Here is a 14,774-nt window from a genome sequence, read left to right as displayed (position 1 = left end):
TTCGTTCAGTGCTACTCGCCTTTGCGCATACGTGCCGTGCACGCGTCCAGCAGCCGGTCGTCGGGCGACACAAAAGCTGCCTAATGGAGAGCCCGACCTTCTTTTCTTCTCGCTTCCCTTCACCGGAGTAGGTCTCATTAGGCGCCCCCGCCCCGCAGTTCGTCTCGGCACCTCTCTGACCGACCTTTCTCTCGAGGCCTGATAATGAGTGTCCGTTAGGCTTCTTTCGCCCTCACACACAAACACAGGCGCTCGCTCGCGCCGGGCATTCAGCAGCACTTTCTGGAAATAGCTTTCGGTCAAAGAGGCCGCGAATGCCTTTAGAAGCGATCCGGTGAAGATTGAGCGCTTTGCTGAGAGGCTCCACCGTGCAGCTCGTTTCTTTCTCCTGCAGCTCTTTCACGAGGCGTGCCCTGCTAGGTATCAGCTTTGGCGAGCACTGTGTCAAAGGGCCTGCCTCCCTACCCCGTGCGCGGGGGTCACTTCTCTGGAGGGCCGCGTTTATTGCTGGAGCCCACACGAAAGGCGTCGAAACCGGGGCTGACCGCATTTATTCTCCGCTAGCGCCTCGCTGCAGCCATCGCTGCGCAAGCTCACAAACGCGAACATCAGATGTGCAGCACTGCAGCTATAACTGGACAAAGCGTGCCGCAGTCGACCGCAAAAAGAACGAGGCCACTGGTGAAACATTAGCAATACAAGTAAAACAAAAATAATGAGTTGCTATAGTGCGATTTTGTTTGAACACCTCAACGGCTGGTAGTGGGGTGCACATTGCAGCGTGCGGACCTGTTATTTTTCACATTGATACGGATGTTTGCTGTGGCAGCTAATACCGCCCTATTTAGTCCCTTAATTGTTCTCTTCCTTTGAAAAAAGAAATAAAAAAGGCGTATCTACAGCTGGCCGTTACAGTGCCTGGCCAACATTCTGAATGGTCTCAAATTCACCTAGATGCCCTGCTAAAGTCTTGGCACCGTGCAGGCTACCTCGCGTCGTGCTCGTGTGGTGTAAAGTGATCGAGCGAGTTTCGTGAGTCTACGGTTCGTCCGCGGCTCAGCGTTATTTCCCCATTTGTGTTGTGGGAGGTTCGGTCACTTGAGAGCACGCTATGCAGTGGATATAACTGCGCATTTAAGTGGTCGGAATTCCGCGATTGGAACCTCCGTCCAGCATGCGGTCTTCTACATCTTGGCGAGGCTGATGTTGCAGAGTCCATGCGTTTTATACCGCTATCAACAACTACTAAGCGCGTCCGCTGATGCTAGCCTGCATGCACCTCCGTAAACTCGTGTGTCCGAAACATCGTTTACAGCTCATGAAGGAGCTAGAAACCGCAGCGGACACGGGACAGAGAAAGAAGACGACACAGGGCGGTGTCGTCGACGACACCGCCCTGTGTCGTCTTCTTTCTCTGTCCCGTGTCCGCTGCGGTGTCTAGCTCCTTCATGTCTCACCAACTGGCCTACACTTCTACCCTCCTAAGTTTACAGCTCCTTACGCACGGAGGCGTATGCACTGAATCATGGGCTACGGGCGCATAGGCAGCCTCTTCGGCATTCCTCCGTGGCCATTCCCCGCATTTAGCCAATGTTTGTTTGTTTGTTTGTTTGTTTGTTTGTGTGGTTGTTTGTTTGTTTGAAGCCTGCTTTGTGGAGTGGAAGCTTGCCCACCTGCCCACCCGGTTGTGGGCAACCTGCCCAGATGTGTGTATATACAAGGCGTTTCACTTAAGATTTTAGACAGTTTTTAAAAATAGGCTTTGTCAGTTAAAAAAGCGCGTTTTCTGGCATAGCATTGTCAGCGGTGTAGTGCATCATAATGCAGCTAAGACATGCTAACAAGAAGGCTGATTAACTAATACTGAATAGTTAACTTTCTAACTATTACTATTAGGCTCCTTAATTTTTTGAGAGGCGCGTAGCCCATCGTAAGTAATATCAATATCAGTTTTTAGAATTTCGATAGCTCGGTTACCCTCGGTGCTGTGGCCCAACAAAGTTTGCCTATTTCGATGAGTTACTTGCACTGGAGAGGTTTCGTTGCCTGCAAGCCTCTCGAAAGCGCATGTATTTTGGCGCGATATAGCCAAAGTTTCTCGGTCTACAGCGCCGAGGGTAAACGCGTTTTCAAAATTCTAAGAACTGATACGGCTGTTACCAAAGACCGGCTACAAATCTCTAATCGCAACCAGTTGCCTAACTGTTATTGTTGAAAAGTTAATTATCAGAAATTAGTAAACCGGCTAACTAGATAACTTTATTCACCCCTTTTCTGATGTTGGCCAACGCAGATACTATTGTGCCACAGAAACCGCCTTCATACCTCAAAAAGACTATTTTTAAAGATTAGTGGCCGGCTTCCCTGAAACTCTTAGCATATATCATATATACACATGAAGGAAGCCAACATTCACCGAAACCAGGAGCATAGAGGATGGTGTTTTTTTTTAAAATCTTTGGTGTTAATCAATGGGAGATTAATGGCGTAATTATTTTATCGCTTAAGAATAATTAATTACAAAGCTGAAGAAAAAATATGCGGCGGCTCTTAATCTCCACCCTAAGGGTACGACGCGATAGCGTATTGGGTTAATTCCCATATATGCAGAATGTCTTCGAAGTGCGTCGAAGAGTGAAGCGCTCCTCGGAAATGGGACATCCCGAACTTTCGCTTCCAAGTGATACCTTTCAGCTGTATCCCTTCAAAAGAAAGAACTGACAGCAAGGAGGCGAAACTCGGTAAACGCCGCTCATATATATGCCACAGCCGCGCGATCGCAAACGAATGATTTCGACTTATCTCCCGCAAACCACTTGCTTGTGCTGCTCGTGTATGGCGTTTTGCGAGTATCAACATCTGCAGACCCTTTCCCAGCCCCTCATGTTTGCTTGTGTTGCAGAAATAGTTGCGTCGCTCTGCGTAGCGGAACGCTAGTAGCCCCTCTGACACTTAAAAACTGCGAAGGAGTGAGGAAAAAGGTCTCCCTCCACTCTCCAACGATACGGAGCGTCGGCGATGCTGACGCACTGCGGGGCCCAGAGACAAACCTGGTGGTCAGGACGTGCTTAGAGACGTGTGAAGCCGGGCGTGCATACAGCCTGCCTCGTGTCCCTGAGCAACCGTAAATGACGGGTCTCGCGAAAAGATGGCGGGGGTTATCTGCGGTTTCTCTCAAAACGGCTTTCACAGAAGGTCGCTTGGAACGCTCCGATTGTGCAGAGCATTGAGGGACACCTTAGAGAAGCTTTCTGTTTTTGTCTCAGTGTACTCGTCTGCATTTTGAATAGGTCGACTTTGCTCCAGCTGCTCGCCTACCTTCTTCACACACGAAAACACAAACAGGTACAGAGCCGCGAGCTCCTAGGGGCACGCAGGCGTAGACTTTCGCAGAGACAGAGACGGCAGCGGCAGACCGCTAGCGTGCGTAAAGAGCAACGCGTGAACGTGGCAGGAGCAGAGGACGGAAAAGGGATAACAAGTAATGGCGCCCGAGTCCGCCGCTTCCACGTGTTCTTGCAGCTGGCACTCCAGCAGTTCCGATTGCGCTTGCTGCAGGGCTTCCTTCCTTCCCACAGCGCCGTCGTCCGTCCCTCCTGCCGTTCTTCTCGCCCGGCGAAGTCGGGCAGACGAGTTAGGGCTCGGCGTCTTCGTGCCCTTGCGTGTTCTCGGCGCACGCGTGATGTTGCTCGGTTCAAAGCGGCAGCCGCCACTTCCCGCCAGACTTTCCCGTTGTGTCCGTGTCGTGCGTCCCCGCAGCGCGCTCGCCGTACACACGAACACGTTGCACTCCCGCGCGGAAGAAATTGCCCGCGGAACCGGGACTTACGTGAGAGAGAACACGAAATCCCAGCGTATATTTCTGCACGTATAGGAAGGAAAATACGTTTTTCGGGTGATAGCCCCCTTACGTGCGGTTTAGGTACGCAGGGCGTGTCGTGAGGTATATAGTGCTACGGCAGGAAGGAATGAGGGACTTCCGTTGCTGTTACACGCTGTGCTTACTAATTGCTGTCCGTATGAGGCACTGCATTGCAGTGTATTTAGGTGTCGCTAAATACACTGGAATGCAAGTAATAACAAGGCTACCCCAACCTATAGCTTTCAATGTCAACCTCAAGGTATACTGCGCTGCCTAATTTGTCCCCCCCCCCCCCCCCCCCCCCCCCCCCCCCCCAGGCGGTAAAATTGCCACATGCTGGCCACCTGACGTGACTTTTAGTCAGAGCGCTATACTCTGCGTCGGTTAAGCCTGCTGGGGCCGTTCACTGCACGCTATACGTGTACGCATGACTGTTGCCGAGTGCGTATACTATATACTACGTGTTGGTACGACGTGGTACGCGCCGTGACAAGGAGCGGCGCCACCACCCACGGCCGCGCAAGGAGGAGAGCGCAATCTCGAGATGCAAGGCTGTACGATGCTGCTCACGAAGGCCCACACGCACCGTACAGAACTGCACGCACGCGCGCAAAATCTCGCGGTTTGTGAATTGAGTGACTAGGGATGATGGACGAGCCTGTCGAGTTTTCTGCCGCCGACGTGGGAACCTCGGCGGCGGCGTTAGGTGAGCACGCGAGAGGAAATAACCCCCCCCCCCCCCCCCCCCCCCCCTCCAAGACGAGGCGGAAAACGAGACAAAACGCGACAGGAGGGGATTCCCTCCACGAAAGAAACGGTGCTGCTGCACTCGAAAACGCCCAAAGAGGAACGCCTATTTCGCCGCAACGCGCGTGCGTGTAGGCAGGCGTGAAAGTAACGGCGAGGGCGTTTAGTTTAAGACACCGCTCTCGGGTTACGGACGCCTCACAGCGCATCGTACGTGTTTCCTGCAATGGCGGGAGACCTAGTTAGACATCACTGCCAGTGTAAGAACCATGTTCAGACACCGTTTCTTTGGGCTGTGAATGCAAGCGAGCATCGATAGTACGGAGCGTCGGGGGCATTTTCCGTCCGCGCGCTACAACGCTTTGCCCTGAGTGTAGGCGTAGGGCATTTGCGCGTTTTTGCTCAAGAAATTAGAGCTGTTAGAGCGCATACCGCGTGGCGCCTCCTACTTCTCTGACCGACATTCTTTAGGTTTGGCGAGGAAAAAGAAGTGAAAAGAAAGTGACCCTGCCCGCACAGCCGAAAATGTCCTTCCAACCGCCTCAAAAGTTGCTTTTAGCACGGCCGAAGTGTACTCACATAGATGCATTAATATCGGACCACTCGTATGCATGCGCAGTGCCAGTTGCTTGTCCCCACCTGGCCACTGCGCATGCGCACCAGGAACCGGGATGGTCCAGTGTGCGTCTATGCTATCGTACGCCTCCGCTGGTCGAAGAGTCTTTGTTGTGTCAACATCGCAATAAGAGCCCCAAAGCCTGGTTCTCTCTCACTGTCGGTCCCAGGGGACTGGCCTGAAAACTTACGAAGAGTTCTGTGCGCTGTGCTGGCTATAGGAAATGTCACGGTACTGGAAGGACCTCGGCGTTCGGCCCGATGGACACGAGTGATAATCCTCTCTCCCGTGTTAAGCGCACTGCTGCATTCTTCGTGTCAGCGAGCAATATGCACCGGGCAGCTCAACATAAAGCTACGCAGACAAGTGAGACGACAAATTGCTCGAGGATATTCTACTCGACCGACCAGTTGTATTGATATCCCTGAAGATTGTGCACATAGGCACGTTTCACGCGCACGACTCCGGGGGTCATTTGAACTATCCTCGTTAACCGCGCTCAAGCGCCACAATAGCGCACGTTATAGGCATCGCCAGCGGTCGGCACGCTTGTTTATAACAAAGAGGCCGCTGCAGTCCACGCTGCATGCTTTTCTGTAGTGCGCGCGAAGGCAGTACGACGCCTGCCCTGAAGTACTGGAACAAAAAAATAAGGGGAATGGAGTCACGACTCGCGATCTCCCATTTGGTCGTGCACCGCCGATGCTATTAAAGCGCATCCCCGAGCTGGGAACGATCAGAGTAAAAATTATGGCAATCCAAAGTCGGGTCAAGACCTCCGCTGGCGAGTCCGCGTGCGACCGTGTAGGTCGAACGGTTAAATTAAGGCCGACGCCATGGAGACGGCAGCTGTTCATCCGCCTCTCGGAACGATAAACGATAACCATTGTGCGTGCGAACGTTTTCAGGGCATTGCATCTCAGCGGGTAAAACGACCCCAAATATACACCGTCTCCGCATCTAACCGTCCCTAGTACTCGGTGTCTCCTGTATTACACAATACTTATGACATTACTTCATGTCTCGCCTCGTTCAACACTGTTATAGACCGCTTAGATTGCAGCGCTTGGCTCCGTTAAATCGCTCCGAAATTTGGGTCCGGCATGTCTGGATTTCAAATCTAAAGCGAAGCTGCCAGGCACACTGTCCTAATCGACTGACGAATGCTCCTATTACGGATGTTCCGCTGTGGTGCCTTTGAAACAGTGTTATAACGTGGGTGCGCCACGTTTGTGGCCGCAAGGCGCGCCTGTTGGTCGCCGGCATTGGAGCGGTGCTGGTGTGTACAACAGCAACATTGGATCTGCGCAGTCGAGAACGGCCGGCTTTATACGCTGTAGTCGGCAACCTTGGAGCAAGGCTGACCCAGTTAGTTTTCTTCTTCATGGCGGCGGCCATTAGGGACCCGCACCTGTCCGTCATTTTGGCGGCGGCCTTTTTTGTGCGCACGGGGATTACGCTCGCGATGTTCATAACGATGATCGCCGGAGTGAATCAGCGAAAGGTAGGGCAAGTAGGGTGGGGAGTCGCTGGAAGGTGCAGAGGCGATGTCTGCCGGAACGATTGAGAGCCCTCCTCATGGTCGTACCTCCGACGATAGAAAGAGAGAGAGAGAGAGGGAAGAAGTGAGAGAAAGCGCGGACCGGGCCTCATCAGTATTCTACGGACACGCACTGCTCGCCGGCGTCTGGAGATCCAAGGAGAAAAAAAAAAGCCCGCGGGATGATGGAAGAGCGCGAGCCGATCCGTCTCTCCTTGAGCGCTGCTGCGACTTAAGCGGCCCTTTCGAAGATTGGCCGTGAGCGCTACGAGACGCGTGTCTGCAAGCTGAGTGCTTTGCTCCCCCATTCGCGACCGCGGCCTCCAGATGTTGCGCTGAAGCACACTGTTGCGGACGGCTCCGCACTCTGCGTATGCAAAATAGGGGTGTGCTCTTAAGACACAGCAGCAGTCCTGTGAAACGTATATGTGAATGGCACTCGTCCTTTGGGGTTATTTTTGTTTCGAAAAGAAATTAGCAAGGAGTGAAAGCAGAAAAGGCGGTCAGAGTTCCGAAACGCGTCACTACGCGAAACATTGAAAACGGTCATCCGAGTAGAACGTGCTCAGTCATGCCGTAAACCAGCAAGGCCGATGGGTTCGTTTGTCAGGAAGCCGTTCTCACTGGCTGCTGAACTCTTAATTAGGCGAGCAAATTTCTTCCTTCCGGCCGCATGCCCGGGCCCGGTAAGCTGCAGAATAAAAGGAAAGAACGGAAATAAAGTTGATGCGACCACGACCAAAGGAAGAGTCGTTCGGTCGCAGCTGATAAGTTGGCACTCACTGCTGTGTTACTCATTCGATTGCAGCGGTGCGATCCGATTTCTTGCGGCGTGTTTCTTTTCTGCAGTGGCGTATATAGTGCTAGGAACTGCCCCTCGGGCGACTGAACAGACGTCTGTTGACTCGAAGGGCACCTGCAAGCGCAAGCGCGCGCTGAGGGACTCGTGCTTGTTTTTCTCAAGGACGGCCGTTAGCCGCGTGCGGGCACGCAGAATACGGGGGCGCCACAGCCTCGCGTTACGCTTTCGTTATGTTCTCTCCGCCCGAGATGCAATGCCGGCGCCTCGAAGTGGCAGCCTGTTGGCACCGCTCCGCAGGGGCTTCGAGGGTGGGGCGCTGGGCGTTGCTCGATGAGGGCCGATTGTGCTGTCTCGCGGAGCGAGTGCCATTGTCCGGCATCCGAATAAGTCTCCCGGTGCCAGCGGTGCCCCTTTGTGCCTCGGCTGTGGGCTGCAGGGGGCCCTGTCTTCTTTGGGACCGGCCCGGGGTGCGCGATGTCGCTGTTGTTATTTATGCGCGGCGGCTGATCTCCTTAAGACTGTAAGGCGCTAGATGCGCTGTCTGTGCATCCTCGTCGTGTTGCGTTTTGTGCCCTAACGTCGCATCTTAGCTAGGCGAACGTTGGCCAGCGCCAGCCGACAGGTTTTTGATAGCTGAGCCGAGCGTAACTTTGCAGAAATAAAGGATAGTTGCATAATTCCAGAATATGATTTATTTCTTTTTATTTTTTTTTGACTGGTACAAGGGCGCCGCGACTACGAGGCGTCGGCCGTGCCCAGCTTGGACAAGTGTGCCAGTCGCAACGTCTGCTGTTTCACCTGCAATACGCAGAAATTTGAATCTCTTTGTGCGACTAGCTAGGGCGTTCCCTCTGCCCTTCGTGGATGCAAGCTCTCACTGGATAGATCTCTCTTCCACGACGTTTTGTTGGCCATGGACTGACGTGTCTCCCGTCAGTATTCATGTACCCGCAGTGAGCCCAAGGATGAGGTCGTCTCAAAATGCTTTTTTTTTGTGATTTGCTCTATTTTTATTCCGGAAACAGTGAGCTCTTACTACTACGCGCACTGCATATTCCTCCTTGTCCTTTCTTTTCCATTCTTATAGTCCGCCGCTGTGGCTCAGTGGTTATGGCGCTTGGCTGCTGACCCGAAAGACGCGGGTTCGATACCGGCTGCGGCGGCTGAATTTCGGTGGAGGCGAAATTCTAGAGGCCCGTGTACTGTGCGATGCCAGTGCGCGTTAAAGAATTCCAGGTGGTTGAAATTTCCGGAGCCCTTCACTACGGCGTCTCTCATAACCTGAGTCGCTCTCATAACCTGACCGCAGTCACTCGTCAACATCAGTCACATAAGTGGCCGGCACGCGAGGGGCTTCTGGCATTTTAGTGCACTAGCACTTATAGTGCTTATTTTTATTTTATTTATTTATTTATTTTATTTATTTACATATACTGCAGCCCCGATAGGGCTATTGCAGGAGTGGGGGAAAGAAAAAAAAAAGGCAGAGAGGGACAACATATTCAGAAGTGAACACCATTAAAATACAGAACAGAAATGCAACAGACTAATCACCGATTTGCAACAACGTTGAAAAATAGGTTTGGTTCCAGGGAGCGTATATCACCGGGTAAAGAATTCCATCGTTAACACACACGGTAACACACACGGGGCCATTCCCCGCATTTGGGCGCTGTTCCTGTCTGTCTGTCTGTCTGTCTGTGTCTGTCTGTCTCTGTCTACCTCTGTCTGTCTGTGTCTGTCTGTGTCTGCCCCTGTCTGTCTGTGTCTGCCTCTGTCTGTGTCTGCCTCTGTCTGTCTGTCTGTCTGTGTCTGCCTCTGTCTGTCTGTCTGTCTGTCCGTCCGTCCGTCTGTCTGTTTGTCTGTATATGCCTCAGTCTGTCTGTCTGTCTCTGTCTGTCTGTCTGTCTGTCTGTCTGTCTGTATATGCCTCAGTCTGTCTGTCTGTCTGTCTGTCTGTCTGTCTGTCTGTCTGTCTGTCTGTCTGTCTGTCTGTCTTTGTATGCCTCTGTCTGTCTGTCTCTGTATGCCTCTGTCTGTCTGTCTCTGTTTTGTGACAGGCTGCTCAGCTGCCCACCAGCGAGGCAGCAGCTCATTTAATCCGGAGGGGCTGCTCGGGAAGAGCAACCTGGGTCGCATCCCAACCCAAGCAACCCAAGTCCACCCGACGGCACCACCTTCCACAGCACCTGCCTTGTGCCACTGCGTCACTGCTTAGCTGCCCGCCGGGTGGCTTACCGCCTTGGCCTAGAGCGCACCACCGAAACACATCATGCTAGCGTACACATTTGCATTTGGCTTAATTACCCAAATCGACTAATATTTTTTTTTTGTATTGGGCAACATTTGTCCAGTCAGAGCGTTTCTTAGCGCTTGCCGTGTCCGAGCGACGCCTGTGAAAAATTCCGTTCCTCCGAGCAGCTTGGCAGAGCCCTGTTTCGTACGAGAGCACCGGAGCCAGCTGGCGACCGCACTGACGCTGCTTGCATACGGACGAGTGTGCAGTGTTTCCCGTCTCTCCGAGACTATCACAAGCCGGCCTGCGCTGCCGGTTAAAGCGAAGGCGATCGCTTATGTGCGCTTGGCCACACCCATGACCCTTTTTCCATCCCCTCTGTCCGGGCCGTTATCTCCGATCTGTCGCCCTTGCGCCTTGTTTGCCCACTGGGAGAGAGAGCGCCGACTGGATTTCTCGTTCGCGCCTTCCTCTGTTCCTCGTGGGTCCGCAATGGAGGGGAGTCCAGAGTGCGATCTCTGCGGTTGTCCCGAGCCGGTTTTGCGTGCACTTTGTGACAGCGGATTACGCAATGGTGCCCGGAGGTTCGCCCTCGGCCAAGCTCTACGCAAGCTCGATGGTCGCCTCTTCGAAGAGCTCGAGGTATACGTGTTTAGCTTACGTCACGACATTCTGCCCACAAACGCCGCGTGTAGCTAACCTTACCAGTCATCACAAACAGCTGGCGATCGACTGTGCTGGTCTAATTTTACGGTCTTATTGCGCGTGTTTTCGTGTGGCACTCATCAGTTGCAGCCTCAGTTACGTGCTTAGGAACAGTTTGATTTTCTGATGACGTTGCCGTAATCTTACATTGAAGTCTTAGAGAAGCAATGCGAAAACTCCTGAAGAATTGTTTATGACGCATTTTCTCTGGAGCGCATTTGGTACCATCGCCTTGTGCCGTGTATCCCTCTTCCTTTGCTCTACTATACGTATTTCGTTGTTGAATTCGCCTGTTTGCTAGCAGCATTCCAGTTAGCAGCCTATTGTGCTACGCGTTTAGTAAGTAGTCTTCAATCGATAGCTGCGTACCATGTAGACATCTCTGCCTTCTGTACTCGTTCGCAAAACTTCTTGCTTCTATCCGTGCAGCACTGGCGGGCACTGTGGCCTGTTTCGTCGAGCCACAGCGGCGAGGATAACGGCGTTCTCGAAATTCTAAAAACTGATATGGCTATTACTAGCGACCGGCTACAAATATCTAATTGCAACCAGTTACCTATATGTGGTAGATAAAAAGTTAGTTATGAGAAATTAGTTAACAAGCTTACTATATAAGATAATTCGCTGGCTTTCCGGTGTCCGCCAACACTGGTAATACTGTGCCGCAAAAGCCATTTCTGCCCCCAAAAGTCTATTTTTGAAAGTCCCTCTCTCTCTCTCTCTCTCTCTCTTTCTATATATATATATATATATATAAATGTGTGTGTGTGTGTGTGTGTGTGTGTGTGTGTGTGTGTGTGTGTGTGTGTGTGTGTGTGTGTGTGTGTGTGTGTGTGTGTGTGTGTGTGTGTGTGTGTGTGTGTGTGTGTGTGTGGGTGGGTGTGGGTGGGAGGGTGGGTGGGTGGGTGGGGAGGGGGGTGCGTGCGCGCGCCCGCCCGCCCGCCCGCTGCTTATTGCCTTTGAGTTTTTGCTCACGCTTCGTTTCGATATTTAGTCGTTGTCACCTAGAGCATCTCTTCAGGTGTGTAACCAGGCGGGTCTTCACTACAGCCATTCGAAAATAACTACAAGAAATCCTGTGGTCACGACGCAGTATAAGTTCCAATGCACGGCATTTTCTGCGGTTGCGATGGGGCCTGGCGTGACAGCGGGATACCTTTCAGCATTCCAGAGGGAGATGTGGCTCTCGTTACCGCGTGAATTCCTGTCTCAAAATGCTGCAAGTATTTGATTGCTCCGCCAAACGCGATGCCTGACCTACAGCTCCTCCTCCTCCTCGTGCAGGTGCTGGAGCAGGAGAAGCACGCTCTGCGTCGCAAGCTCGAGTCCCTGTCGGGGGAGAGCGACGGCCGGCTGGCCGAGCTGCAGGCCGACCTGGCGCAGGCGCGCCAGCAGCTGGCCGACCAGCAGGAGCTGCTGCGGGCCCTGGAGAAGGAGCGCGGTGCGCTGGTGCACGAGATGGCCGACCAGAACCAGCGGCTGGCGCAGGAGCTCAAGGCTGCGCGCCGGGCCGAGGACCAGGCCGCGGGGCAGTACCGCAGCCTGCGGCAGCAGCTCTCCATGCGGAGGTCCAGCCTCGACGACCACGTCGCCCAGCTGCAGGGACTCCGGGACGAGGTCAGCCCTTCCAGTCATGGACTAGTAGTGTGTCGTGGGCCTCGAGAAAGACAGTTAGATAACATTCCAACGCAAAGCACCAATGTTCCCTTATTCACGGATGCATGTATACAGAGGGCAAAACACTTGTCTAGAACACGTTCTGGGCGTGTTTCGGGCTGGACACGCGATATCTAGTGATAACATTTGGGTAAAAATGATTCGGATGCAAGCATGTGTGTTAAACTCATAGCAGTTCATCGTAACTTTTTTTCTTCCTGGCCGCGGCGTCTTTGAGAGCTGCGGAACGCACAGTTCGGTCGTTCTAGACGTGTTCTGCCCTCTATAGAAAATTTCCTGAAGAGTGTCACATGAAGGGTTGAAAAGTGTAGCATCAAAGTACCAGAATTTGCCTAATAAACACTTGAGGGATCCGTAATTACTTCCTGTTTCGAAGGTGGAAGTGACGCTAGAAAAGGGTATCACATTAATGAAAAGGCATTACCATACGGTGGCATGTCATAATCCTCTTGTAGAGATATTTGCTACTCGTCGAGCAGGCCGGGATGTCCGCGCCCCGTCGAAGGACGCTGCCGAACCGCTTGAGGCGTGCTGTAGTCGCTTGACCTGTGTGTTTAATTAAAAAAAGAAAGAGTTCCGACTCTAAGCAATCCCTCCAGGCTAGCGATACAGCGCTAGCTCGGGCTCTAGGGCTATAGCGTCACGACTCACGAGCCCTCTTACGTCTCACGGTCTTCAAAAATTGTTCAGGTTCATGTGTCGTTTTCTAGAAACTGCAGAAAAAAGTGAAAGCACATCTATACATACTACTTATGAGTGCTTGTGCAAATGGTGACAGAAGACGGGTAGTCCACAGAACTCCTGCACAAATGGTCCATCTTTGCTCATTATCGGAGTTTCGTTACGGTGGAGCAGTTGATGACAGTACACGCAAGACTGGCCCAATATATAGCAACGTCAGCACCTATTATTTTATTTCGGTATATTTCTTTTTCTTCCACGCGGAAATGCTTGTTTTCAATGGCTTTAGACTCCGAACACCAAGTAGTGAGTCAAGTATACGTCTGTAGTTAAAGCTCTGTAAACGAAAGTGAGTAGAAAAACCAGTAGAAAACAAAAAAAAAAGGCTCAAGGGCATGGTTGTGAACTTAGCGGTTCGTGGGCGCCTCAGACAAGGTAAAAATGCGCTCTCAGGGCGGTAGGGCGTTTTTTTTTTTTTCCTTCCCGTATGCGACAATAGACTGGTGCGCATTTTAACTGAGGTGGAATCTCAAGCACGCACTCCTTGTTCTTTCGGCGGCGAACCACGCATCTAAACGCTCGGGCGGTTTCGCCCGAGCTGCACGTCGCTGACGCTCCCACGGTCCTCCAGCGCGTCTGCGCCCCGAAGAGGCCAGAATAGGTCGCTTGACATGTCGCACAACGCTGCCCACGACTGCCCAGGGCGAGATTCCTCGCGTGCCGCGTCAAAGGCGTAAGAAACAGGACGGAGGCTAAAACTGTATATTCCTACGCTTCAAGCTGTGCTGCGTGCAGTGCTTTGTGGCCCGAGATGTCTCGCACCCTACCCCCGGTGTGCGCGGCAATTAAAATGCGCACTTTTCCTCTGTGCTTCTGGTCTGCTTGCGCTGGATTTTTGGGGCGCATATGCTAATGCAGGCTGAGGAGCGTCCGGGGGCATGTAGGACGGTAGGGGGCGAAAATAAACATTCTTGCTTAAAAGATATCCCTAATCTTGCCCTCACTGGGGCTGGGCGAAGAACTAACAGCAGTGGGTCTTCCGCGCTCACTTCAATCCCAAACACGTGCGCCCACTCACCCGCCCAGATCACGTGACCGCGTGCGACACATTCTCGAAGGCGCCCAGCTCCCCTTCCAAATGCGGCACAAACCTGAGCCGTATTTTGTAGCGATTATTTTCCCGATTTATACCACTGGCGCTTGGTACTTGCGAGGTCACGACTGGCGTACGGCACGGTCCACTGTTAAAGTGAACATGCGATCGCATGGTCCCCGCGCTTCTGGGCGGCACCAGAATGGGCGGCACCAGGTGAATGCGCGGAAAGAGCAGCCGGCCGTGTTTACTGCGCATGCGTGTGCCATCGATTCTCAACTGCTCTCGCGGCAGCGCTTCGCGAAGCGTGACTGCCACGCGATCGCATGTTTCCTTTAACAGTGGACCGTACTGTACGTCAATCATGACGTCGAAGTACCCCATTCAAGTACTTCGTGCAAGTACAACGTTCGCCGGCTCCGGCCTCGAAGGCGGTTTAAACCAATGGCAAGGAAGGCGAAGAATGAAACGCTTAAAGAGACATTACGAATTGTGGCTCCTGGGTCAGATATTTTGGTCAGCAGGCGAAAGTTCTGGTTGACGCTTCATACGACATTGCTGCCGCTAAACCCCTGGTGGCCCCAGGCAAAGCCCTTTTACAGCTAATCAGGAGCTGATTTGTTGTGGAGTTTTGTGCTTGGGGCTATATCGTTAGCTACATACGATCATCTAGCCCGCAACATTACGTTGACCCTTTATAGCTATCGTGATATAGCTGTCAGTTACACATTACAGCAGCTATTCTTGCTTCTTTTATATGTAAACAGATCTTCTGACAGCGGAACAAGAAGTTAATGTGAAATTAGTCTCTCTAA

The 14,774-nt window shown here is 52.5% G+C and overlaps 1 protein-coding gene across 4 annotated transcripts in view; it reads left to right on the top strand.

Moving 5' to 3' along the window:
• Positions 1 to 14,774, top strand: part of LOC149365089 (bicaudal D-related protein homolog) — a 185,000-nt gene that overhangs the window by 137,036 nt on the left and 33,190 nt on the right. For 2 of the 4 annotated variants that reach the window (XM_089575163.1, XM_089575166.1), the window contains exon 2: positions 11,793 to 12,125. The exons of 1 other annotated variant lie outside the window; for it this stretch is intronic. In XM_089575163.1, the coding sequence (XP_089431289.1) occupies positions 11,793 to 12,125 (333 nt within the window). Of the gene's footprint in view, positions 1 to 10,274; positions 10,446 to 11,792; positions 12,126 to 14,774 lie in introns of those variants that run through there. One more of the 4 variants, XM_089575165.1, reaches the window with a different exon arrangement.

Source organism: Amblyomma mixtum, chromosome 2 (assembly GCF_055824585.1).
Source record: "Amblyomma mixtum isolate Tamu chromosome 2, ASM5582458v1, whole genome shotgun sequence".
Classification (NCBI taxonomy): Eukaryota; Metazoa; Arthropoda; class Arachnida; order Ixodida; family Ixodidae; genus Amblyomma; species Amblyomma mixtum.
This window is presented reverse-complemented; position numbering and strand designations above follow the sequence as displayed.